The sequence below is a fragment of the Ixodes scapularis genome, unplaced genomic scaffold, assembly GCF_016920785.2.
Source record: "Ixodes scapularis isolate PalLabHiFi unplaced genomic scaffold, ASM1692078v2 PGA_scaffold3__209_contigs__length_174095766, whole genome shotgun sequence".
Lineage (NCBI taxonomy): Eukaryota > Metazoa > Arthropoda > Arachnida > Ixodida > Ixodidae > Ixodes > Ixodes scapularis.
Window position 1 is genome coordinate 63,561,356 of NW_024609868.1, and position 26,154 is coordinate 63,587,509.

Sequence of the window (26,154 nt, forward strand, 5' to 3'; positions counted from 1 at the left end):
TTGAGGTCACGCGTGGACTGGACTGCATACCGCGGAAATGCGTCTGAAAGCAGCTTCTTTCGCCCAACCGCTTGTTGTGGAGACGCATCTTCAACGCTTCAGTCGAAAGTGATAATGGTGACGAGTTCCTTTCCGATCAAAATTTGATGGCAGCGATCAAAAAAGAAGAAAGGTGTAGAGCACGGGTAGATGTGTCCTCGACCGTCCACAAAGCACAAGGAAGAAAGGATGGAACAGGAAGGGATGACAAGGAAGTTAACCTTGCCCCTGGGTAGTTGCCCTTATTGGCTACTCTCTGCTGGGAAAAAAAGGGATAGGCAGAATAAAAGGATGGTTACAACGCACAAAAGAAAGCAAACACAGCAAGAAAGTAAAGCGCTCAAAAAGAAGGAAAAAATAACGAATGAATTGCGGTCCTTATAAATTTGGGTTCAAGATAATACTTTTTTTTTCTTGAGGCGTAGCGAACAACATAATGATGAACACACAAAAACTAGGCTTAAAACAACAAAATAATGCTCGAGATTAACCATGCAAAAAACAGTGCTCCAGCCTGTCCCCCGGACAACTTATCCCAATCCAAGTTTTAGATATCTGTTGGTTAAAGTGAGGATTGTGTATTCTTATAGCATTAGTGTGGCTATAGTTTGTTATTGGCGTAACCCTCAACCGTCAGCGTCAAGGGTATGGTAAGTTTCCCAGAGATGTTCCACATACGTCAGAACGTTTGGGTTACTAGTTTGCTCTACCTTTAGACTAGTGCAAGGTCTGTAATTATATAGGGTATTTATACTCATGATGTGGAGCATATTAAAAGGCCAGCCGTATGAAACTCAACTGGGGCTTCAGGACAGCCCCCGACGCTTTGTTTTCGCAACCGGTGTATTTCTTTTTTTTAGATTATGTGAATTTGTGCCCCAAACTAAATGGTAATAATTTAAGTGGGAATAGAATAAAAAGTCACGCATTCATAATTCAATGTTTGCATGCAGAAAGATTACAGTTCCCATCATGCAAGGTAAGATCGGCCAATTGAGTGCTCCGATGGGTGAACCGGCCTTTAGTGTACAACGCCGTCAAAACAACTGGCGCAAACCTTGCGGCTTCATCTCGCGATTCATTTGCACGTGCTGTCGCGCAAATGAGACGCAATATGAAGTCACATGCTTCTGCCAGTAACTCAAGCTAAAGACACTGGATCCTGGGAAAGTATAGCGCCATTGCTTTCCCCCCCCCCCGGCTAGCTTCACACAAATATATACTAACATATACAAAGGGAAACCTCGCAAGGCGGTTGGTTGATCGCTCCCTATTGCCATATAGTGGCAGCCATTTTGGTGTGTTCAAATCTTCAAGCTTCGTAAAAGTCCGAACCAGCCGCGCCAAGATCGCTACGGAGCATCGTCGTTCTGAAAGCGTTCCTTGCAAATATAGGCGTCGCGTGCTCTGTGTATACAATCTATGTATCAATCATGCCTATATCCAGTGATCTATTACAATTATGTTGTTATTTCAGCGTAGTTCAAGAAAGAAAAATAATAATTTTCAATGCCACCAAGCACCGACGCCACATGTGGTGGCGACGCAAAGATGTGCTCTTGTTTTACCGGTGTGATGGTGACAAAAAAAAAACTCGGTATATACAAAAAATGTATTTAAAAAGCATCATGTAAACCTTGCTAATGTTTACAAAATCACAGTCCAGCGTGCGATCTTCACAGCCCAGCACGTGCGTTTTCGTCGGAAAAGAAGGGGGGGGGGGGGGGGGGGAAAGGGGTTCCCCCGAACATTCCCCCCCCCCCCTCCCCCTTGCTACACCACTGCTTACAAGATTTGGTCGTCGGGGGAAGAGACGATGCCTTTTGGCGTTTAAAAAGTGTAAAACTTAATCATTGAGGAAGCCTCTCTGAATTACAACATGTAATGTTTTTCCCATGCCTTGTGTAGTTTTATAGATACCTTATCTAATTTTTTTTTTTTTTTTCGGGGGTTTACGTCGAAATTTAATTTACCGGCTCGAGCATGAGGACAGCCCCTCTGATCACCTGCATGGTCATCGTATGACGCAAAGTTCGTATTGAGGTACGAACTTTGCGTTTTGGTTCCGGTCAGTCCGGTAAGATTTTATACAACTGTTTTGCTTTTCTTTTTTTAGATATTAATCAACTGTAGCAAATATTAATACACATTCATAAAGTTGCTGGCCGAAAAGTGAGTTTGCCACGATGAACGCAGGTTCAGGGCTGGCTCAGAACCACCGTGCTCAGAACGAGCCACCACCTATTTTCTGAGAAGAACTGTAATCTTGCGGAAGCCTTGTGGAAGCTAATCGTAAGCTCGCGCTGATCAAGAACGGGACTAAACTATGACCGCCCGTGAACGCCACCTTCAATACCACGACGCGCTTGAGCCGAGCGGGGAGTCAATAATCCTCGTGCGCAATCGCTGAGGAGCAATTACAAACTATAGCCGCTAAAACATAACAAACAGAAATCGTCCGCTCGGATGGCTGCAAACGCAGTAGAAAAACATGACGAAAGAAGTGGCACTACGAACAAGTAACCTCCTTGAGTACGAACATGGCATCAAACACGAGGTTTCTTGACAAAAAGCCAACCCGCTGAATGCCCGCTGAGAAGCTGGTGGTACAATTTTTAGCATCAGTTTTAAACTGGATCGCGGTTACCCATGCATTAGTGCAATATTTTGGCAGTGCTCGCATTTAGTCTTCGTAAATTGATATCAGTAATTTATTTTGGTTCGACTTTTGACCGGAGATATCCTTTAAGAAATCATCAAGCAGTCTCAGGCTTGAGTTCGATATCAGCGTCACATGTAACGATACGTTTCATCAGTTGTTCAAGGAACGGTTTTGTGGTACCGATTTCATGACCTCCAACGTTTGCGGTGTATCAATAAATGGGAAAGCGTCGTTTTGAGAATTTTCACTGAAAGTACTCTACCCCGCTGCAAAAGGCGGGGGAGTGAGCACATTTCAAAACCGCATGCTGTTGCCTTCGCTAACTAAAAAAAGAAAAACGATGAATAAATAGACGTAAGTAACGAGGTGTTACCAACCAAGTTCCCTCCGTGGCATCGTGTTTGGACCGTGCAGCTGCTGTGATAAAGTTTTAGAATAGGAAGACTCAGAGCGTTGGAGTCCCCTATTACAAAACTCACTAATGTGTGATCCGCTCGTGCATACCGGCGAGCAAAATTCTAGATACATATTTATAAATATATTTATTTTTATTTTTTACTCCGAGAACTGTGAAAAATATTACAGGAGCACGCTCAAGGTTAGCCTTTAAGAGTGGAAAGCGATAGCTAAATATAAACATTGCTCGTTCCCAGGACGTGCAAGCGAGTCTGCGTGACTTCATTCCAATTTCGAACGTCGTCGAAAGCGCGCGCGGAATCATGAGCTCTGTTGGAGCTGAGCAAGCGTCCCTGCTTGGACGCGGTGATAGGGTTTTAGATTTCCCTGCTGATTATCGGTTTATCCTGCCGACGCTACCGGCGAATGGCTCTTCGAAATGCACGGCATTTTTACACGCTGACATCGGAGTGCGGCCGTACCGCACTGAATATTTCAGAGAACCTTTGCGGTAACTTGGCGTCCTGAGCGACGTGACCGGTATGGGGGTGTTCAAGATGGGGTACGTTTGGATTGTCCGCCTCAAGTCGACTGCTGCCAAGGAGAAACTGATGATGTCTGGCAAGTTCAAGGTGAAAGGAGGTTGGTGTGCTCCGGTGGACCCTGATCGACGAGAGGTTCGACTCAAGCTTCGCTGTGTGCCTTTCGACGTGCCCAACGACGCGCTGAAAAGGGCACTGGAGGAGTTCGGCGTGGTGAGAGAGATAACCCGAGAAAAGTGGCACATCGACGGGTTTGACGGCGTCGAGTCGTCGACCCGGGTGGCATGGCTGTCACTGAGGGAAGGCATGACGCTAAAAAGCCTGCCTCACCAGCTTCGGTTCACCGGAGACCCTATACTTGTGGTTGTTCCAGGACGTGCACCACTGTGTCTTCGATGCAAACGGTCTGGACACATTCGCCGTGATTGTATGGCGCCTCACTGTAGTGAGTGCCGTGGATACGCTCACGAATGCCAAGACTGCGTTCGATCCTACGCTCGTATCGCAGGAGGACGCCAGGCCGAGGAAGACACGAACGAGCTTGTGATGGACGAACAAGAGGCGGAACAGGCGGCGGCGTCCTCAACGCAAGCGTCTGTAGCGTCGGTGACTTCAAAGGCAACAGTAACCGCTAGCAAGGAATGCGAAGGAAAACCTGACAGAGAAAAGGAACCTTTTGTGGTCACAGCGCCAGCCGAGAGGCGGACTGCGAAGCTCTAGGACACCACGGGGTATTTCGAACACTCAGCAGGTTCGGATGCAGCTACAGTAGAGGCAGCAGCGGAGAAAACGGCTATAGTATGCAAGGAAAAGGAAATGGCGCCGGAGAACAGCCCCAGCGAGGAAATGCCCCTGGACGCGATTACTTCGAAGCGGCGAATAGAGGACCTGGGTGCAAGCAGTGCTGTCGCCAGCGAGCAGGCTCTGCGACTCCTGGAATATCAGTGGAAGCTCGCCGGGAAAAATGGACGCTATACGACACGCAGCCACTCGCCTTACAGGGCTCGTGAAGACCGGCTGTCACAGTAAGCTGGTTCCCCGCTACCTTCCTGATTGGCAAGTGTCTGGTAGTTGGCGCAAGGTTGTAAGCTCCCAATATATTTTTGAGGCCATGAAGCAGCTCGAGGTCGCGTAAGAGGACTGTCTGCAAGGCGAAGGCAGTGCCAGCTCAGGAGGTTGTTCTTGAAAAACGACCTCGACGTGATAGCGGTCCAGGAAACCAAAATTGAGAGCGAGGAGCAGACTGAGCAGATGGTGCGCCAGTTTGAGTCGCGATATGATGTATGCGTAAGCCAAGCGGTAGGGAGGTCGGGAGGAGTATGCATCTTTTTGAAATATTCTTTAGGTATTATTGTTGAGAATGTTGCTTCGCGTGAAGATGGGAGATTCGTGTATTGTGATATTTGCTTTTCAGATGAAAAGTTTCATATGATATGTATCTACGCACCGACCGTAAAAACGGAACGATGCCTTTTTTTCCTAAGTATAGCGGAATATTAAAAGTGTGAACGACTGCTTGTGGTGGTGGGAGATTTTAATAATATATGTGCTCCAGAAGACAGGACTCCTCCTGGTCGCCGGAGGGATAGCAGAGGCAATGTCTGGAATGAACTGGTAAATGAGCATTACTTGGAGGACGTGGTACATTGCGGAAAGGGCACGAAGGGCGTGCAGTTCACACATTTCCAAGGAAGCAGCCACGCACGGCTAGACAGAGCATACGTGTCAGTATAGCTTGTTCCGCTGTGTGAACACTATAGTGTCGAGCAGGTGTGCTTTAGCGACCACTGCCTCGTGACTTTGGGTTAGCATCATAAAGAAAAGACCGACACCGATTTAATTCGCACAACTGGAAAATGAACTACAAGCTCCTTGACGATGAGGTGTTTAACGACAAGATAAACACAAGGATTGAAAATTTAGGGAACATCTGGTGGGAGCGAGATGACAGGAGAATGGGAAGAATTTAAACGAGCAGTTAAAATGGACGCCATAAAAAGATCAACCACTCTAAAGTATACGAGAAAGAAAATGAGGAAAAGTAGCTGCGCTCAACTTTAAAAGAGCTTGTTCTAGAAGAGCGTAAATCCCCAGGGTTAATTATAGATGACATTAATAAAATAAAAAGCAAGCTACAGCTCATAGATACTGAGCACTACAGAGGTGCGATGATACGTGCCCAGGCAGAAAAGTTTCTCGCAGGTGAAGCACCAACAAAACGAGCGTTTGCCACAGAAAAGAGATACGCACGCGCCAACGAAATAACTGAAATTGATTATGAGGGTACCACGACACGTGACTCTAGAATAATTGAGCGAGCATTTCTTGAATTCTACGAATGCTTACCGAGTCGCAAAGCCCCAAAAGGAGGAGGTTTTACAGAAAATTTGTTGCCCCTTCTGCCAAAGATAGGTAGTGAAATAAAAGAATGGTTAGAACAGCCGATAGGAGGTGTCCGAAGTAGAAAGAGCCATTGATGATTCGCAAATCGGAAAATCACAAAGCCCTGATGGTTTGGGTGCTGCCTTTTATAAAAAAGTATAAAAAAAAAAAAAAGATTTAGCTTGCTTTTTTTTTTACAGGAGTATCGTGAATGTTATGAAAACGAAGTTTCCCCGCCTTCGTTTTTATTTACCCACACAGTCCTTATCCCGAAAAGTGAAGACACTATTAAACTCCGTGATGTAGCAAATTACCGGCGGATTACACTAGCTGATACTGACTATAAGATTCTAATGAAAATCTTTGCGAGAAGAATGCAATCGGTGATTGGAGATGTGGTGGAGAACATCAAACGTACGGTATCAAGGGACGTACGATTATGAATAACATTCATGTTGCGCGTAGTGTGTTGGAACTATGTGATGCTGATTTCCGGAAAGTTGCTCTGTTGCAAGTCGATCTTGAAAAAGCTTTTGATCGAGTGTCTCATGATGTTCTTTTTTGCATTCTAAATAGGGGTGCGCGAATATTAATATTTTCGAATACGAATAGTTAGCTTCGAATATCGAATCGAATATCGAATAGTTGAAGGCATGCGCATTTATTCACAGCATTTTTATTTTCGCACGTTGGAACTGCAGTTGATTTTTCTTTTATTTTTTCATTTATTTTAATTTTTTGAATTGCAGAACTGCAGTTGATTTTTCTGCATGAAATCTTGTGGTCTTCCCTACAACTAAAATTTTCGTTTTTGTGTTTTTATTCTCGTTAACACCAGTGCCTCACTGGTGTTAACGAGAATAAAAATACAAAAACCAAAAATTCTAGATAACAGAAAGTATAAAACAGAGAAAGGACGAAACACCAGACGAGTACATTCTTTCGACTCACAACAAAGTTTATTCCATGGAGTGCGAACGTATGCTCCCCTGCGCAGACTTGGGAAAAGATAGAAAGGGCCTGTGGGTCTTTTCCCCCTTTCGTACCTGTGGGCGCTTTAAACGTTGACTCGCATGCCGTACATTGCGCCATCGATACGGTCACCCTAGCAAAATATTTCCAAATAGCGCTCCTCTCTCTTCGTTTTGGTACCGTTGCCCGTTCATTTCTCCGCTTCGCAGACGGTTCCCCGCAAACACCTCCATCCGCCATAATACGGGTGGGCGAACGCGAAAGTGAGCAGTTTAAAAAGTCAGGAGTCACAAGGGAACAGAAACTCGCGGATTACCGCTACCGACACCGACGCCACCAGTTCAAGTTCAAGCCGCGATGCAGCTATGTCGCTGTCAATGGGCCTCACTTACCGAAACCGAAAGCAAAACTTACGCTTGCGATTACGTTCTCGAATATTGGATTAAATTCGTGTTACGACGAATATTCGAAAAATACCAGAGACTTAGTTTACGAATCGAATACGAATATTAAATATATAATATTCGATTCGTATTCAAAATTTCGAATATTCGCCCACCCCTAATTCTGAATCATGCTGGCATGGGTAAAATTATTTTTGATGGGGTAAAGATGGCCTATAGTAACTGCATGACTAGTCTTGTAATTAACAAACAAGTAACTAAACGCGTTTCTGTGTTATCCTCTGTTCGCCAAAGGTGCCCACTTTCCCCGTTGTTATTCGCTATATTTCTTGAGCCCTACTGCCTAAGTATCATCAAGAGTGAGAACATACGTGGTTTTTCTTTAAACGCATGTGATGTTAAAATATTAGCGTACGCAGATGATATGGCGATTTTTTGTAGTGATAGAGAGAGCGTCTTAGCGGCTGTTCAACTGACGAGATCATACTGCGCTCAAACAGCCTGTGCTGTGAACTGGGCGAAATGCTTGGGGATCTGGCACGGCCACTGGGACGTGACTTCGCGTGTGTTTGAAACTATTCAGTGGTCCACAGAGCCCGGTGTATACTTGCGAGTGCCTTTGAACAATTACCGTGAAAGCAACGAGCTCTGGCGTAGCAAAACAGAGGAGATGAGTTTTAAAGCCGCGAAGTGGGGTGGCAAGGATTTTTCTATCTTCGCGCGAGCAACGGTGTGTAATTTTTATTTTATTTTTTGCAAAGATTTGGTACCTGTTACAAGTTCTGCATTGCTCTCGTGCGCATTTGCAACGCATGCACCGTGTGATGGCCGTGTACATATGGAAGTCTACGTGGGAAAGAACTAGACGAGATAACCTTTTTGCCGCGTGAAGTCGGGTGGACTTAATTTGTCGCATTTGTTCATACGACAGCTGGTTTAGCGGTTTTTCTTTTTGCGAGACAAGGCTGACCCGTTTCTAAGAACTGCCATCCGAGTACGGTTGTTCAGAGAGCTACCCGAGTTCATTGTTTCGACGTGTGACACATGTAAAGGCAAAGTAACGGACTTCCTAAGAGAGGTTGTTAATACATACCAATTTTTTAATGTGCGATTTTCAGGAGAGTACTTAAACTCTGTTACACGAAAGCGTCTGACGCGAGATCTTGTTGAATGCCTGTTTCCCGTCTCATTGGGTCGCTTTGTGTTTTCCGACAGAACTGACCGTGATGTGCTTTCCCGCGTGAAAAGAATGCTAGTTCCCGAGTCTGTGAAAACCTTTTACTTTAAACTACATACCAAGATGCTGCCAGTAAAGACATGGATAGCGAAAAAGGGCATGTTTGTACCGTGGGGCGAGGACTTTTATTTGTGCAACAAACCAGAGACCGTGGAGCACATGTTCCTGGACTGCTGGGATGCTATCCTGTTCTGGGACGTGCTCCAACGCACTGTCAAAAAGGACCTACCGCTCACGGCTCGTGGAATACGTTTCTTGTCTCTGGAGGGGACGCCTTTCCCATATGACCTCGTATTTTTACTGGGCCTGCGTGCTATTTGGAGATGTACGATGGCAGTTCGTCATGCGGATCTAGATACCCGTTTCGTACGGTATTATTTCATTGAAAATGTAAACTTGATTGCAGCTGTGTACCAGAAAGTATGTCTGGAACTGGAGTGGTTGCCTGCCTTTTTGAAGTTGTCGATGATCAGAGAATTTTAACAATTCTCACCGCCTCTCAAACCCTTACAGGCGGCGTTTTATCGTCGTCCTCACTAACGTCGTCACTATATTATTGTACATGTTGAAGTGAAATGTATCGTGCATTGTCAATCTTTGTTCACTGCCAAAATCTTGCAATAATGGACAAAAAAAAAAGTGTCTGCGTGGCCTACGCGGTAGCGTTTCTGGATCGCAATCGTAAGGTCGTAGGTTCAAGTCCCGCCTCCGCCTCAAATTCTTCGGATTTTGCTTTATAAGGCGAAATTACATGAGACATGCCGCAACCTTTATTTTAATTCGTATTAGATGTCGCGTTTTTTATCACTCTTTTTCCAAGCGTGACGTGACGTTCCACGTGAGCGTTGTGGGTTGTTTAAAGTTTTCGGGCGAGGTCATGCGGCTATCGACCAATCAGGATTATCTCGTCCGGGTCAAACCATCAAGTTTTCTGCGACACGAGCTGTTTAAAACTATTGCTTCCAAATAACGGGGCAAAGCTGGCGGTAACACAGAATGTGTGCTTCGCGGTGATGCATTTTATGCCTCCGTTTCCTGCGAAGCACGTGCTTGTTCCATCGAATCTTGGCCGAGGCAATATACCACTGGCGACTTTAGCGCTGGCTTCTGCTCACCAGCCCTGGCCTGTGGTCACCAGAGCTGATCTCTGGTAACCAGTACTTCATCAGCGTTTGATTTGGACGAGTGCTCAATTAGTGTCAATTAGATCAATACACGATGCTCCAGCCTAACGCTGACGCGGCGCTCGCATGAGGCTCTTCCGCAACAGGGGTGTGAAACAGAGAACTGCTCTAGCAGCCAGCTATATAACATATTCTGCGTTTAAATGTACTTTCCAAGGACGCCAAGGTGTGCTGTAAGGCCCGAGAAGTCCACGACGCTGCCATCACGCTGTAATTCAGGCGCGCGTACTCAGGCGTGACTCCTGGCACCATCTCGACGGTCATTTCCATTCATAGGACCTCCTCGTCGCCTTCTCATTTCACCTCCGGTTCACGCAAGCACAAAGCGATCAGGCACCGCCTACCCGGATACGTGTATATTCCTAGGGATCGACGAGCGGGTAAAGAACCTATTGTGTATACAAAACAGGGAGGTTGTTAATGGACGGAGCTCGGTGTCGTTAGCGGCTCAAATCCAAGCAGCACGGCTATGGCAGACGGTGCTGCCGCTCGTCATTAGTGACGTAACATCTGACAAGAAAGACGCGTTTGATGGTGTGAGAGTAGCAGTCTGGAAGCTCGCGGTCCGCACGGGCTTAACGTCAAAGCGTCGAGCTATGGCGGCTAGCATAAATTCACCCCACTTAACATCTCTTCATGTCACAAGTTGTGTGCAGCGCTATCAGAGGCACAGGCGCGCGAGCTTAAGCCCTGAAACATGCTTTGTTTGTAGGATTAAGGCTCATTCACACAGCCTCATTTTCTCACGTTAAGTTACGTTACGTTTAAGTCACCGAAACATTCGTGTCTTGAATGTCGCGTGTCACGCTTTCTCCTTGAACTGGTAGCCTCGCTTAATATGAAGCACATTTGTCCCGTTGACATCAACGTAATATTTCGTAAAACATAATTTAACGTAAGAAAATGGGGCAGTGTGAATGAGCCTTTACTCAAGGAAGGAAAGCGCATTATGAGGCAACTCACTCGCGCTGCAGAATCGAGGATCCTGGGCTCAATCCCCACCCATGCAGATGAGCACCGTACCGGCGTGCGGTCGTGTATCACCACTGCGTGATGCACATTAAAGACCCCAGGCTAGCGGTTGTACTGCACTGGCTAAATTTCTCATCTACAGCTGGGAGACTCGTCGCCCGTTGAGGCAGACCAAGTTCTAGGCTGTATAAACATACACACAACCCAATTTCGTTCGAGCCCGTTTCTTTCTAGCAGTTCATGGGCACGTAAAAAAAGAGACATGATACACGTGGCTTGCACTGACGTTAAAACAGCGGCCATTCGGATGGCCTTGCTGCCGATCGCGCACCTTCTACGGCCCAACTCAGGTACGACAAATTTCAACATGGCGGCAGCCACGAAAAAACTACCTATACCTCCATTTTGTACCGTAACTCTCGTTGCCGTCGGAAGGACGTAAGTTGCATTATCGCTAATTGACGGCAAAGCGTACTAGACGAGCACGTACGAATCTTCGTTCTCGAAATCGGGAATATCCTGCGCCCCACGCCGAATGCTGATGAAAACGTCAAGGTCCACGAGCCATTTATAGAAAGATGCTTCGTTTCATCAATAAACATGGCAGCGAAATGGTTAGGAGGCATCGTTCCGAGTTTTCTACTTGTGACGTCGTTCCTGAATAGCGTATGACTCATTGTAAGTCACAACAACACAATGTGTGTAAAGAGTGCAATAAAAGCTTCCTGTGATCGCGCGCTCGGGCAGCTATATACTCTGAAACTTGACCTTCCGAATAACGAGTAACCTTTGTTGTTAGAAGCAGAAGGAATTCCTCTGGATAGGTCATACATTTCATGACTGGCCTAAATCGGCCCAAGACAGCGGCTTTGAGACATAATATATTTGTGACAGAAAAAAAAAAAAGTGCCCCAAAAAACATACAAAAAAAAACGGGATAAATTAAGATAGAAAAATGCGACCTATAGTATACGGTCTGCTCTGCATCATTACATAATCCGCACGACCCAAATCTTAGTTCGTACCGCTGGACAGAACGGGAAAATCCCGGTACATAGTTGTTGGCTAGCCATCCATTACACCGATTCCATCATCTGGAGCAGTTCCATCATTAGACACACACGACAAAACGCGCAGGCAAAACCAATAAAGGAAAAAGATCCTCCAGACAGTCGTCTTCCCGCGCGCACAACACAGGGGGAAACCCGGGAAGCGGCAGCCTTCTTCGTAGGGGCGCGTCCTTATCTCGTCGGCCGACAATCGCCAAAAAGCGCGCGCGCACCTCGAATGCCTTTTCTTTTCTTCCTCTCGTGATCACCGCCCGCCGACTTGGCAACTTCTTCCTGTTGCTCCGATCCTCAACAGTAGCTTCTCTTCCGCCTCACTCCCCCTCCTTAAAACGGGGTACAGACAACAAAAAATATCATAAAAAACTACAAAAAAAATTAAAAAGAAAAAAACGGCCCCTGCTCCCGTTGTTTCTCCGGGAATGTAGGTACACAGTTCAACGCGCGATACGCCTCTTCTTCCGCCATCGCGGAAATCTCGCTCCTCCTCCTCGAAGCAATCTCACCGCCGTCTCGTGAGGTCTACGTCGTACTCCGTCGTACAAGGTTCGGCGTACTGTACTACGCGGCACTACACGGGGTGCCACGCTCGAATGAATACGCTTCTTCCGGACCCAACAACCTTCCCCGCGTACACGGCGCCGCGCTCCGATGTACACCGTGAGTTACGAGGAGCGGAGCACGCCACGTTGCTTCGGTCGGTCCGCGCGTGGGCGGGGACGGAGTACGTACAGCGAAATGCACGTGCACGCTAGACAGCGCGCGCCGATTGAGAACACGAAGACGTGCGCTAGATGAGCTAACGTCGTCGCTCTTCCGGTTTCGCCCGCTTCATTATTTCTTTTTTTCTTTTTTTTTTTTTTTGGGGGGGGGGGGGGGGGGGGATCATTATTGTTGTTACGCGAGCGACGCGTAACAATCCTTCCGAGGATTAAAAAGAAAAGGCGAAAACAACTGGGGTTCACTTTAGACTTATACAAAACAAAGGAACGGAAGAAGAAAAACAACAAACAAAAGGAGGAAAGCTCCGAATCGGATAGAAGGAGATAACAGAATCGTCTCGAAGTCTATGTGTTGGCAAAAATGAGCGGGTTCCTTCAGGAAGACGCGTTAAACTGCGTCTTATTTACCACGCTGCGTATTTTTCATCCGTGGGCTCCGCTTCGACCACGCTCCGTTGAGATGCGCCCTGGAAGCAGAGCGCTCTGAACGACGGGACCACGGAAGCGAGTGTAGGTAAACGAGTAATTTTAGGTTGTTTCGTGAGCACACTGTATTAGCTGCTTGTCAGAAACGGGCGCTGTTACTGTTCGTGGACTACGAACGCGAGACTGCCTCGTTAAGCCTCGGAAGTAACGGACGATTATGTTGGAGGTTCGTCGACGTGTTGCAACTGCGCTTCGCCTTAACAAACGGTGGCGTGACTCGTGAGACGCCCCCCGGAAGGTCGCACGGATTTAATGCTACATTCATTAACCTCATGTTGCGTTAATTACAGGCGAAGTTATCGTTGGTTTGAGTGAAGTGAATTGGTATCATTTTTAATAGTTATAATAATTACTGTTAATATAATTATTAATTCACATTTGTTTCGGAAATCGCCAGGTCGAGGTGTTTGGGCAGAGAACGCGAGTGCACACCATCGGCTCTGTCACGAGCCTCTCGCTTGAAAGCCTGTCATGGTCGCTCACGAATCCATGGAACGCGAATATGAGTTTTCATACCAGGACCTCTGAAACCTGGGTTAAAAAAAAAAAAAAGTGGATTGTGTATATTTGGGAAAGCAAAAGTGATATTAGTAGGCAGCACAGAAATGTCAAAGAAACCTGAGAGCCTGATCACTAAACCAGAAAATCGGGCAGCCGTGTCGCTGTATTCATTCATTTCCAAAATGTCCCCCCCCCCCCCCTTCCCAAAATAAGTAAATAAATAAATAAATACATATATATGTGTTTTTGTTTCTGTATTTACAGCAAAAATGATCTACAAATTGCCGAACGCTCATTCTGCGCCCAAATGTTGCGCTAGCGATCCGTACCGGATGCCAATGTTTCAGAACTGTTATCTAATTAAAACGTTATAAGTGAGTTTCTGGCTCTCGAATACGTGTAGCTGAACCGCGCAAGTTACCGAAAAGGGCGAAAACCAATCCGCATTTTTCCATTAAAACTTAAAAATAAAAAAAAAAGATCAGCTATAATTTTTGAATGAGATAACGGTTACTTCTGAAACTTTTACATCTGGTTTTGGACCGCTAGCGTTACATTTAGCAGAAATGAGCGTTAAGCCGGAGTGTCACACTGCTTATACCTCATGCAAAAGACAGTCTGCATACAGATTCGAATGCGAGTCATCGCGAGATCCGTGCTTCGAATGCCGAATGGCAATGAGTTCAAAGAGAACCACGGATACTGCAGTTACTCGTGTTTGCATACTGTCACTTGTATAATGTACGAGGCAAAGCATAGTGCAACTTTGCGGTAAAAAAAAAAAAAAAAAGCTTTTTGTACGTGATTTGCCAGATTTATTTGAGGTCTTCGTGTCAGACAAGGGATGAAGGCGAGATAACAACATAACGACGAGCTGATGCAACTATCTGACTGAACACTCATAAGCCAGATTATTCTGGAAATATGTGGCTGATTATGTTCATGTTTTGCTACGTTATTTTTCTTCGTGTTACGTTAATTATTGCATTGGTTAATGAATTATGAGGAATATTTTCATTCATGTTAATTTATATTAATGTTATTTTAATAATCCACGCAGGGTGTTAGTGCTTGTCTTGCTCTGTGACTGGACGATTTTATCGGCGAGTGCCGCAATCTCATTGGAGAGATATCGAGAATGCCCCCAATCCCACTAGACCGACAAACAGAAACCACCGACACCGACGAGCCTCAAACACGTGCAGCATTCACACGAATGGTGGTAGCTTTTCTAGGCTCGGCAGTCCCTCGGTGCTCGTAAAGTAAGCTTGAGCTTCGCGTGCATGGTGCACGTGCTTGGCTTGTATCGGTTTGTCACTCTAGTGGGACTCGGGAAGATGTAGAACCTGCATCCCGGCATATCACGATACGTCGTTTCCCGTAAGGCAATTTTTTGGTAGAAAAATAAACGTTGATCGTACATTTATTTACTCACTATACTCCGTTAACAATTACTAACAAGCCTGTACCGTGCGCGAGGTAGATATATTTTTAGAACTCGCTCACGGCCAAACGGCGCGAGTAATGCGAAAACGCTTCCTTGTCTCGTCCTCGGACGTTATTACCGGCGGACCATTGTGCGAAGCTGGACAGTCGCCGCGGGTACCCCGTCCAGTAATTAAATAAAATATCCGCGCCGGATGTACGGGGCACGATTACGGCGTTACTTCGCTGCTGTCCGCGGCGCTTAAGATGCCGACGACACCGTTGCCAAATCCGTCCGCGAAGGTCGAACTCATTTTTCTTTTTTCCTTCCCTTGCAGGGTGCAGAGCTCAGATGCCAAGACGGTGAGTGTACCACCCCCGAATCTCTTCTTACCTCTCCTCGCGCGTGGTCTTCCAGAGAGCGGGGCATTCGAGCAAAACTGGTTTTCCTGCGTCGCCTCGCATCTTCTGAGAAGCACAGGGAAAGATACCTTGGAACTCATGCTTCGCGTTTCGCAATTTTCCTATTCCCTGAGTTTTACCTTCTTCTTTTTTTTTTTTGTTTTTCATTTTTACGAGCTACTTTCGAAAATAAAATCAAGGAGAGAGAGAGAAGGGAGGGGGGGGGGGGGGATTCTGTTTAGAGGGGGCTCATATTTGATTACAAAACAAGCGCTCGGAGTGTCTATTTCTGAACGTGCGCCGTCCTCGGATTATCTATCATGGCGTTCAAACTTCTCTAAGGCAAATATTTGGAATAACAATCGACACACTTTCGGCAAAAAAATTAATAAAAGCAGCTAACGTTTTCTCGCTTTAAAGAGGTTATAAGGTTGTTTCTGAGGTCGTCGACTTATGTTTAGAACTAAATCTACGGCCTGTAAGCATTCTAAAGGGCCCAAGATTGGATCAATACGCGCGTCGGATGTTCCTATTAAAAACGGGATCAAGGATCGCGACAAGCCCGTTTTTCGGCGATTCGGCGCACAAACCACAGTGCGCCGTCGGACGTGCAACAACCAATCGAGAGCAATTACTTCCCGCGCGGCAAAGGGACCGACCTTATATGTCTCTATCCTTTTTGTTAAATACAATTTCCCCCCCTTCCCCCCCCCCCTTTTTTTTTTTTCGAGGCAGTGACAGGCGGTTTTACGAGCCTACCACCAGCATCGCCTCTATTTCCTTTTCCAAGTACATCGCTAACAACAACGAGCAAAGGCTGACTGATTTTCGAATGTGTGCGATTCGCGCGCGGGAAGCGATCACTCGCGATTGGCTGCCACACTCCCGATAGCACCCTCCGGCTTCTGTGCCGAATTGCATAAAAACGGGCGTGTCACGATCTTTGATTCCGTTTTTAATAGGGAAATCACACGCGTATCACTATAATCTTTTTTTTTTAACTTTTAGAGTTTGATGATTGAGTTATGACCATAAATAAGCAATCTCAGAAAGTGCTCCTTTAAGACCTGGCATTTAATAGAGCACCGTGATCGGCAAGAGTACAAGGTGTGTGACGTATATACGTACGCAGCGGGTCACCTCTTCTAAAGAAGATTGGTGATGGCGATATGAAAGCGAGCATTTATGCTTAACAAGTGATAAAAATGAATTCTCAACTTGATCTTTAACACCAGTCTCGGGTAAGTTACTTTTAAAAAGTAACTCGTTACAGTTACAGTTACTTTCAGGAAAGTGTAGCGAAATTACCGTTACAGTTACCGCATCAAAAGAGTAACTCATTACAGTTACTTTTAAAAAGTAACGACGTTACTTTTTGGTTACTTTTCTATAACACAAACAATTTAGGAAATACTCGAGAACGCCCCTCACCAAGTTTTATTAAATAAAAGTAAAAAAGTACGCTTTTTACTTCATATTGTATCAAAGCAGCAGTTGTTTCTCGAAATTAGTGTCTGAAAGTTTCCCTCGTTTGATGGCGAACACGTCCTTGCCCTTGCTGAACGGAACCCGCTCAACCAGAGCAACGAACAAACCCCACGCAAACGGCAGTAAATTTTGCCTTGACTGTTGACACCATGTCGGAGTAGTGGCGCAAATCAAAATACGAAACATGCGCAGTGCGGAGCAGTGGCGCTAATCAAAATACGAAACATTCCCAGTGCCCTTCGTGTGTATTGTTGTTTCACGGTTGATTCATCCGATCAAAAAGCGTTTGCGCAGAAAAAAGAACAACCGCAGCATAGATAGTGCTTCAAGATACTAAGATGTAAGTGTTCAGTCATAAAGTACACGCGCGCGCGTAAAGATAACTAGATTTCTTTTTTTTTCATCACATCAACACGTGGCTATTTTCGGGTCGTGACTCGCGAGAAAGAACGTATTCACAAGTTTGTGCATGGCCAACTTGACACTCGAAATGTCGGAACAGGCAATTTTGAAAGTGCAAGAATAGCTAGTTGTACTCGTTCAATCATATGTTATTCATAAAAAAAAACTAGAAAGTAACGACCAAAGTAACGTCGTTACTTTCATCGTTACCTCAGAAAAAAATAATAGAGCTACAGTTGCGAGTTGCATTTTTTGAAAAAGTAACTTGTTACAGTTACAAGTTACCAAAAAAGTAGCGAAGTTACAGTAACGCGTTACTAGTAACGCGTTACTACTTAAGACTGTTTAACACTGACTCAAGCACGACACATTCGTGTTTTCCTGTTTTCAACACTGTTTGGCACTTCTGTCCAGCGCAAAGATAGAAGCCGCAGTTGAGCTTTTGTATCTGGTATTGTAGCAGACACAATATTGGTTTGGAACAGGCATTGACGCATTTTGAGCAGTCGCTAACATCTGTTACCACAAGACATACAAAAAATTTAAAAAACACGAAAACACGAAATGAGTATATATTTGTTAACGAGTGAGGGTTTCCTCTTTGATATTGAAGCATATAACTTTTATTAATAAAAATACAAAAGACGCAAATGAACAAACAACTTTTTTTATATAGAAACACGGTTCACATCAGAGAAGGTTTCACTTACAATGAGCAAAAGGAACAAAAATGGTTGAAAGATGAATGAGAACGCAACACTTCAGTTGAAATGGTCTCTCTCCCCCTCCCGCTTTTACACTCGTAGTTTATTTATAGCCTCTAAATATAATTTCCGTAAAATACCGACAAAAGCCAGCATACCCGCTAAAACTTTCATCAATGAAAACAGGTACGTCCCCCCAATTTTTTATGAGCCCACCAAAATGAAAATTCTAATATCATACACTGCAGAAACAACCATCTTCAAATATCATGAAAACCTACAGCTCTGCTCTAAAAAGCGACACTCTTTAGCGGTGTTTGGGCCAAAATTGAGTCAGAGATCACCACCCTTTCATCCGACTACCGCGTTTACTCAAATATAAATCTTTTTTTTTTTTTTTTTTTTTTTAGAATATGTTTTATGGCTAACCATATCCGGTTAGGCGCCATGCAACGGAAGTCGGCAGGCCGTCTGCCAGCCGATCGCAGACGCAGCACTCGTCTACTCACTGAATGGACACCAGAACCAGTCGAACCTCTTCCTCGAGTGCCTCTGCGTTACTCCCGACAGGGGTAAAACATCACATGTGCAGACATAACGGCGGCGCTCTGCTCCGTGAAACGAACGCGCTCCGGTCTTCCCCAGAGAAAGAGCGCGATAGACGACAGAAAAGCAGGAAAAAACAAAACAAAACGGCAGACTTCTTTGCCGCACGGGTTGAGGTAGTTCCGAGTGTTTGATTCTCTTTTGCCGCGAGCTGGTGCTCGGCGCTGCCGCGTTCCAATGCTCTCTTTTTCCTACGCTCCGCACGCTCCGTCTACTGAGTCTCACGCTCCAATAGGCTCTGAGAGAGTCGCATTTACACTGCACCCGCAGAAAATGGCGCCCACAAGTAAGACGACGCGCTTACCTTGCACGACACAGGCCCGCTTCGCGCCATCCAGTCTCCACATGTGTACACCGTTTCTCCGCACTAATACATTGCAATCTGTAAAAAGGCAGTGATAACACATTCTTTTACCACTGCTTTCGCCATAGTAATATGGCAAAGGGGCGACTTTTTTTCTTTTACTTCCTCGGCAGAGATTTTTTTTTTTTTAGAGATTAATTTTACTATTACGGCCAAAGGTGGCCGACCTGTAATAGTTACTGAGCATAATTTCCGAGCCCATCGGGCAAGCCCAAAAGCTTTTCCCCTTAGATAGCCGCTGCTCCTTGCACACTGGTACAAAGCGGTGAAGCTCGACGCAAACGCCACGGTGCAAAGCGGTAAAGGTTGAGGCGAGCGGCGCAAGTGCCACGGTCAAACTCGAGCCACAGTATGAAGGCATGTGACAGATACGGTAATCGAGTGATGTTAGAAGGAGTAAAATACTCTGGTTCTCTGGTATCGCAGTAGCCACCATACCAGCATTTTGCGAGTTTGACTCGCGACTCGAAGCTCCTGACATTACCGACATCATCTGGAAGTTCAGACGATGACGTCGCTTACGCGGTTGATGAGTAATCTCTATACCACGGTTCACCTTAATGCAAAGCGCAGTAAAATACACATCTGTACCATTTTCCTCCCCTTCCACTTTTCTAAAGATTAAAATTTACCAATATTTTTGTTTGTATTTTTATTTTTTGCTTCGTTCAATCCCATTTTAACGCAGGCGTGGCGCAATTTTTAGCATAAATGACAATTTGGCGCGAGATGTAGTAGACTTTCGTTCGCGGCGCAATCTGGGGCGAATAACGCAGCACTTCCATCACCGCAACCGATACCAGAAACACGTTTTTTCGGTACCATTTGCCACGACCGTTGTTTCAACAATGGTTTGGCAATTACCGAGCTCAGTTGACACAACCAAACAGCGGCCCTTGCTGGCTTCGTCGCAGACCGAAACACCGCGACTATTATAAGCTTCCAAAGAGCGCAATCCGTTCCGGCCCTTTCCGCCGCCGCCGAATACCCGTGCCCCAACGGACCACAGCCGCGACACCAGTTTCCTCAAAGGCACACACACACACGTTCAGGCGGAACGCGGAGCAAAGCAGCTGGGACGTATTCGGTTCATTGCGGGTCTACTCCGTGGCTTCGCGGAAGGTCACAGTGGCGGCGCTCCGCGGAAGCTTATAGCTGCACTATTCTTGCTTCCTGGGTCGATTCGCTCCGAGCAACGAGCGTGAAACGAGAACAACTATCCCTCCGTGTTTTTCCCGTCTTCTCAAGCTGTATTCCGTTGCACCCCACACTGGATCGCAGCGGAAGCCACACGAGAATCCAACGACGTGACTATACGGACCGCGCGCGCGTCGCTGTTTCTCTCCCGAAGGTCACGTGATACTCAGGCGGCGTTGGATTGGTTCAGATGGCTCGTATAGCCTTCGCTGTGGTCTAAGATAAATGTGCACCGGAGTCGAGCGTCATGCGTGCCTTCGGCGAGGCGGGCTCGAGGAAGACTGTCCCGTTGGTATAGGGCCCCAGAGACGGCCGAAGCAGGATTGCTCTTGATTACAACGAAACGTACTAATGTATGTACTGATCTAATTCTACGGCGGAAGCATCTTGATCCCATTCCCATATCGATTATTAACGTTGCAGTTAGACGTCGAGAGTCGTTTCCCTTCATGCACGAATGAAGAGGTTATCCGATCACTCACGCTAGGCTACTCCCCATTACGAAAACGTAAGAAAAAAAAAAGTTGTCTTAAAAAATAACGGAATGGAGAAGAACGTGTGAGATGTAGACGATAAGTGACAAGTTTCCCAAGGATCTGCGGAGGGCTTTGGCTCTGCTAAGGTTGACTCAACACAAGGCCCGCTGAGGAACTTCGCCGGGTAGTATATTCTGTATGTCCCTCTATCTTTCTATCTTTCCGTGTATATAGTGACAGATCAAATTACGCCGGACTCTGCGGAGTTCAACCCACAAAAAACGACCGTAAAGTGAATAAAAAAATATAGAACGGCGGAATACGACACTGAGTGAAAAGTGCGTAACCTAACAACCAAACAAATGGAGCGATCATTAAGCCAACGCGAATGGAGTGGCACCAAGCACCAACAGCTCTCGGAGACCGGTTCCCTAGCGACAAATGCCCGCGGCTCCTGCAAGTGCGGTTTCGGCAGCACGCGTCCGTCCAGGCGTTCATTTGTAAACACGGGGCGTGTGGTCACTCCCTCCGCGTAACCTTCGCGCGACATTGGAATCTGGCACGACAGCGCGTCCAATCGCCACTCTCCAGCCAAGGCTGACCACGCGAGAAGACGGAGCCTATACATTCCCAATTGCCGGCTGTTGCGGCGGCCGCACCAAAAGCCTTCGTATCTCGACATCGCGTCTTCAAAAAAACAAGTAGGTTGCTCGCACCCAAGACGCAAATCGTAGCGTTTAGCAAAGTCTAAAATATCGAGTGCGTGGACGCGCTACATATAAAACGACATTCTTGCAAACAGGTACTCGTTTGATGATATCGCAGAAATCAACGCACAGAGACAGAGGCGTACAGAAGGTGTTTATTAATCTTTTTTTTTCTTTTCTATTTATCTCAACAAGCACCTGGCACACTTAGGGTGCCTCAATGTCCTTCTGTTAAGGGTGATGCCACCCTTTGTGGTACCCGATGCCGACAGCACGCGCTCACTGGTAAAATACAAAGAAATCGACGAAAACAAAATGTCGCCGTAGCACAGTCAGCGCCACGAGCGCGCGCAGGGACACGTTCCTTCACGCGCTTCTGAACAAAAAATAAAAATAAAAGTGTGAGACAAAATGGCCAGATGTTTCCACCCTAAGCCAAGCGCACATGAAGGCACCCTAGGCACACTACCATCGTCCAAGCGGTGTCTTGCAATCTGCACACCGAAAAGATTGACGCTCGAAAAGGCGCCGTCCCTACGTGATACAGTGGAATGAAAGCGACATGGTGACGCCACTGTTATTTATTTATTTTTTTTTAATTTTTGTACGAACCGTTTTAAAGTTTGTTGTAGGCATCTTGGAGTCGTAGATTCGTAGTCTTTGCTTCTTTGCGAGCTCGGCCTTTCGGGAGCCCAGGAAATGCGTATCTTGAACCTTTAATCCACTAAACCTTACAAAGGACCGACATCGTATAGACACGCTACTGGGTTCAACCAACAAATTCAGGAAATGCACAATACTGTTCGAAGATGTGCGTCGAGATGAACATACGTCCAACTGTGTTTATAAAGCAGCAGTACGGCAAGGTGGGCTAGTTGGTGCGGCGTCATATTTTTCGCGGCAAACAGCGGACAAGTGGCAAATATTGAGTGACACAAGCTACACAGACATAACACTCGGTGCCTAGCTTGAGTATGTTCTCTTTATCTGATGTATACACTGGCCACTATTTCTGTGCACGCTGCTGGTGAATACAGGCTGAAGCACTTCGTACAGTCCAAACCACCCGTGTCGCTGTCTTTGACGGACCATAAGTTCATAACGCAAGTTCAACTACGGATAGGTATTAGCGCCGATATGTTTCGGTGGCGCCCTCTTATGGTTTCCCTCCGTGACGTCACGACTGGGATTTGCCTCGCCGTGACGTCACCAGTTGTTATTCTGGCTACTTACCATCGGGTGCAACGACGAGTTCGATGGTGTGTTTAAAAAGCACAGTAGAAGCTAGGAGCCATCGCAATCGAAACTAACACCGTCAAAGTTGACAATCTGACAGTACTCATATGCCCATGGTTTGGCCAATCGTGGAAAGCTGACCACAGCGACGCGTTTGGCCGCGCACGTCGCTAATAGTGACCAGCTAGCACTTGTCTATCTGAAATGTCTTTCAAATCTATAATCATAAGCTTCTACCCCTTTCCGCGGCAACAGGAGGTATTCATTGGACGCCATATTTGAGGGCGATGTTTAGAGCGCATGCTCAGAACGAGCTCACATTAATAGCCTGCTAAGACCGGCAACCCTGATGGTGCTAAATGCACGCTCTAAAAGGATTGCGGAGCTCGCCGTCAGCACGCGCTCAGCAGCAGCGCACACGGATATGGCCGCCAGTGAATACTCCCTATACAATTGTTTACAAACCCTGCTTAAAACAGAGCGGCAAGCAAACAACAAAATATAAAACCTAGATACTACCTCTAAAATAGAATAGCGGGTAGTACCACTTCAATTTTAAGTACCTGCTTTCGAGTAAGCAAACCGTTCAAAGTATATGCTTATGCCGGTTATGTCACAATTAACTCGGGACAGGCGCGTTCAAACTGACAAAACTGCGCCCAGTTGTTTGCCCCACTTGAGCCAAAAGCTGCAAGCGCGTAAGCACTAACTTATGCAACGAACTCGTGCAGTGTGCTACGCACCTTCACCATACGTACAGCGGCATTTCACTCGTTTCGAAGGTAGTTGTTGAAATGAAATACGTTTCAACAACAACCTCCGAAGGCTATTAGTTGGCATTCACAATTGCCTATCTAGTCGGGGAAAAAACCAAGGCGAAGTCAAAGTTTTCCCCTAGTTTAAATAATCCCGAACGCCATCGACGTTCTTAGGCCGAACAATAAACTTCTTTTTTTTTTTTTTTTTAAGCCAGACGGTAAAGGAAATGTAAAAAAGAACATGTACAAAAGGAGCGATCGAGGGTCGGGCGCTTCTACGCTTCTTATGGCATACCACATACTCCGTGAACCTGAATCTCAAAATCGCCTCGTGGTCGCATTAATGGGCTCGTGGTAAAAACCGCCAGCCGGTCAGGGCCGCGCCGTTGCACCACGCCTCCTTAACTCGCCGTCTTGAAAACAAAAACGAAACAATAAACCGCGCTGCGATGAACCGCAAAGGCACGCGAGGCAGCGGCCAGCAACAATGCCGCCATCCGAACAAAATCCGGCAGAGGAATTTCACCTCCGCATCGATTATGGCCGAGGCTATACTTCCTTCCCGGAAAGTGCCGTTACCAAACTCCGCCGGCGCGGTAGAGAGGAAGGAAGCGACGAAGCAACCAACGGCCGGCGATACCCGAAATCGACTACCACTATATAATACACGCGGAAAACACCCCTTTCCCAAACATGAATAGCGCGAAAAGGAAGAAGAAAAAAAGACGATAGACCGTTAAAAAAGGAAAGAAGCAGCCAATAACGAAGCGACAAATGAAGAAAATTGAGCCTACACGAGGGACGTTGTTCCGGTTCGAGCAGACGCGGTCACAAGCGCGCGGATGCTCGGCAACGACGACCTATAGTCGTCCTCTGACGTCACGTGAAGAGGCCCAAAAAAAGAAAACTGCCGAGGCTCTTTCGCCGTTGTAAAGTTTCCGCGTACGGGGGGGCCACGGCGGAATGCCGCGCGGCAACTTGTTTTTCCTCTTGCTCTTCCAGGCTCGTCTTTTTCTTTTGCATTTTGTCCGACGTCTGGCGACGGCCGTCCCAAGAGCTGACCGGCGTCTCTCCTCCTCTTCTCTCTCTCACTCCCTTGGAGCGGATCACGATGCCCTGAAGGCAAAACGGGCCCGTTAGATGGACGTCGTGCTGCTACGTCGTCCTCCTAAATGTTCGCCGCTGCAGCTACTCCTAAGCGCTCCCGTAGGCGAGAGATTAGAAGCGAAATATGTAAAGGGAGATCGATTATGCAGGCTCAATCTTCTCTGGGCTTGCCGAGCGCCGCATCACGCAGCGCTCATCGTCCTGCGCTGCAGTGGCCTAGTTCCGTTAGAAGAGCATGCAACGAATACTGCGCGCAGGTATTTCATACACACAATGGTAGAAAATGCTAGTTGGTACCAACCGGCGGCAAAATAACATGTATGTGAACTACTGCACAAAATTGCTCGAATCACCTTAAAAAAAAAGAAAAAAAAAGAAAAAGAAAATAAAAGATTTGTCAGCTAGCAATGTTGAGTACTTCTTCTGCGTGGTGGCATGATGTTCGGGTGGCGTCCTCTTGTGGCTCCTACCCGTGATGTCACAACCAGGATTTACTACGCTTGTGATCCTGGCAGTCGCAAAAAGTTCGATGGCACGTATAAGAGCACAGTGGAGCCCCAACATCGATACTTTTTCATTGTGGCAGTCCTAATTATAATTAATAGGTTTTTTTATTATTATTTCTTTATATGGATAGTCGACTTCCTTCTCTCGTTGTTTCTGAGGGGGTTGCTGTCCTTGGTGGGATTGCCACAGATGGAATGATGGCAACACGAATTGCGCCTTGGCGCCCTGGTTAAGGTGACGATTTGATATGCATGCAGTTTGTTTACATACTATATTCAAACTGGGCTACAAACTGGGCTCCGACTTTGGTGGCGTCCTGACCCCTCCGATGCCCAGCGTAAACTCTATCCGCGCGCCGCGCCCCGCCAGGTTTCCCGGAAGTCTTCCCTCGTCTCCGAATTCCCCGAAGGGAAGTTTCTTTCGACACCTCGCCCGGATGTTCCCTTCCCCTTTCCACGCCCGTTTCGGCAGGCAAATGCGCAGATCCCCCGAGTTCAGACTGCCCTGCTCGATCCTCGGGTTACTCCCGAAGCCATATACAGCTGCCGACTGCCGCGTCTGTGACCTCCACCCTCGTAAATATTGGGAAACCCGCTCTCTCGACCCCGTCCAAAACAGACAAAACACATACCAATAGGTCCTTGAACCTAACACCGACCATCGCATGCGATACAACTTAGCACATTACAATGTAGCGACATGAACCCCGGGTTAATTTGCCACGCATGCAACTGCCTGTAGTAGAGCTTTCCCACACGGTAAATCGCTTCCCCGCATTGCACTCCCCGCTCGCTGTTACTTATGTTACGCTGTATGGGCAGCAGTCACGCAACATTTTATTTGCGCTAGATTTCTCACTTAACTTGGACTAGACTAGTTGTCAAAGCGCGTCGTGAGAAACAAATAAAACAAAACTCGTTCTGGTGGTAGAGTTTGGCGTTCGAAGCTGACTCTGAGAATTAAAGTGGCGATGCACGCGAGTTGGTTCATGATATAACTGGAAACAGCCCTTCTCCCGTCCACACCTTCCTCGACTTTGTTATTTGTGCGCTTTTTCCAGTTGCGTGACTGTACAAGCTAGCTTTAAATTTGCGACTTCACTGTACTGCGTGCCAGTACTATTAGACAAAGCGCCGATGTCGTGTTCGGTATAGCTATGTCGCGATAGTTTACAACAGACTAATAATATTAACGATAACCTAGGAAGAA

The 26,154-nt window shown here is 46.5% G+C and overlaps 1 protein-coding gene across 1 annotated transcript in view; it reads left to right on the forward strand.

Moving 5' to 3' along the window:
- LOC8040537 overlaps positions 1-26,154 on the forward strand; it is a 131,708-nt gene that overhangs the window by 25,475 nt on the left and 80,079 nt on the right. The window contains exon 2 of the mRNA XM_029994005.4: positions 15,330-15,354. Coding sequence (XP_029849865.2) covers positions 15,330-15,354 — 25 coding nt within the window. The remainder of the gene's footprint in view (positions 1-15,329; positions 15,355-26,154) is intronic.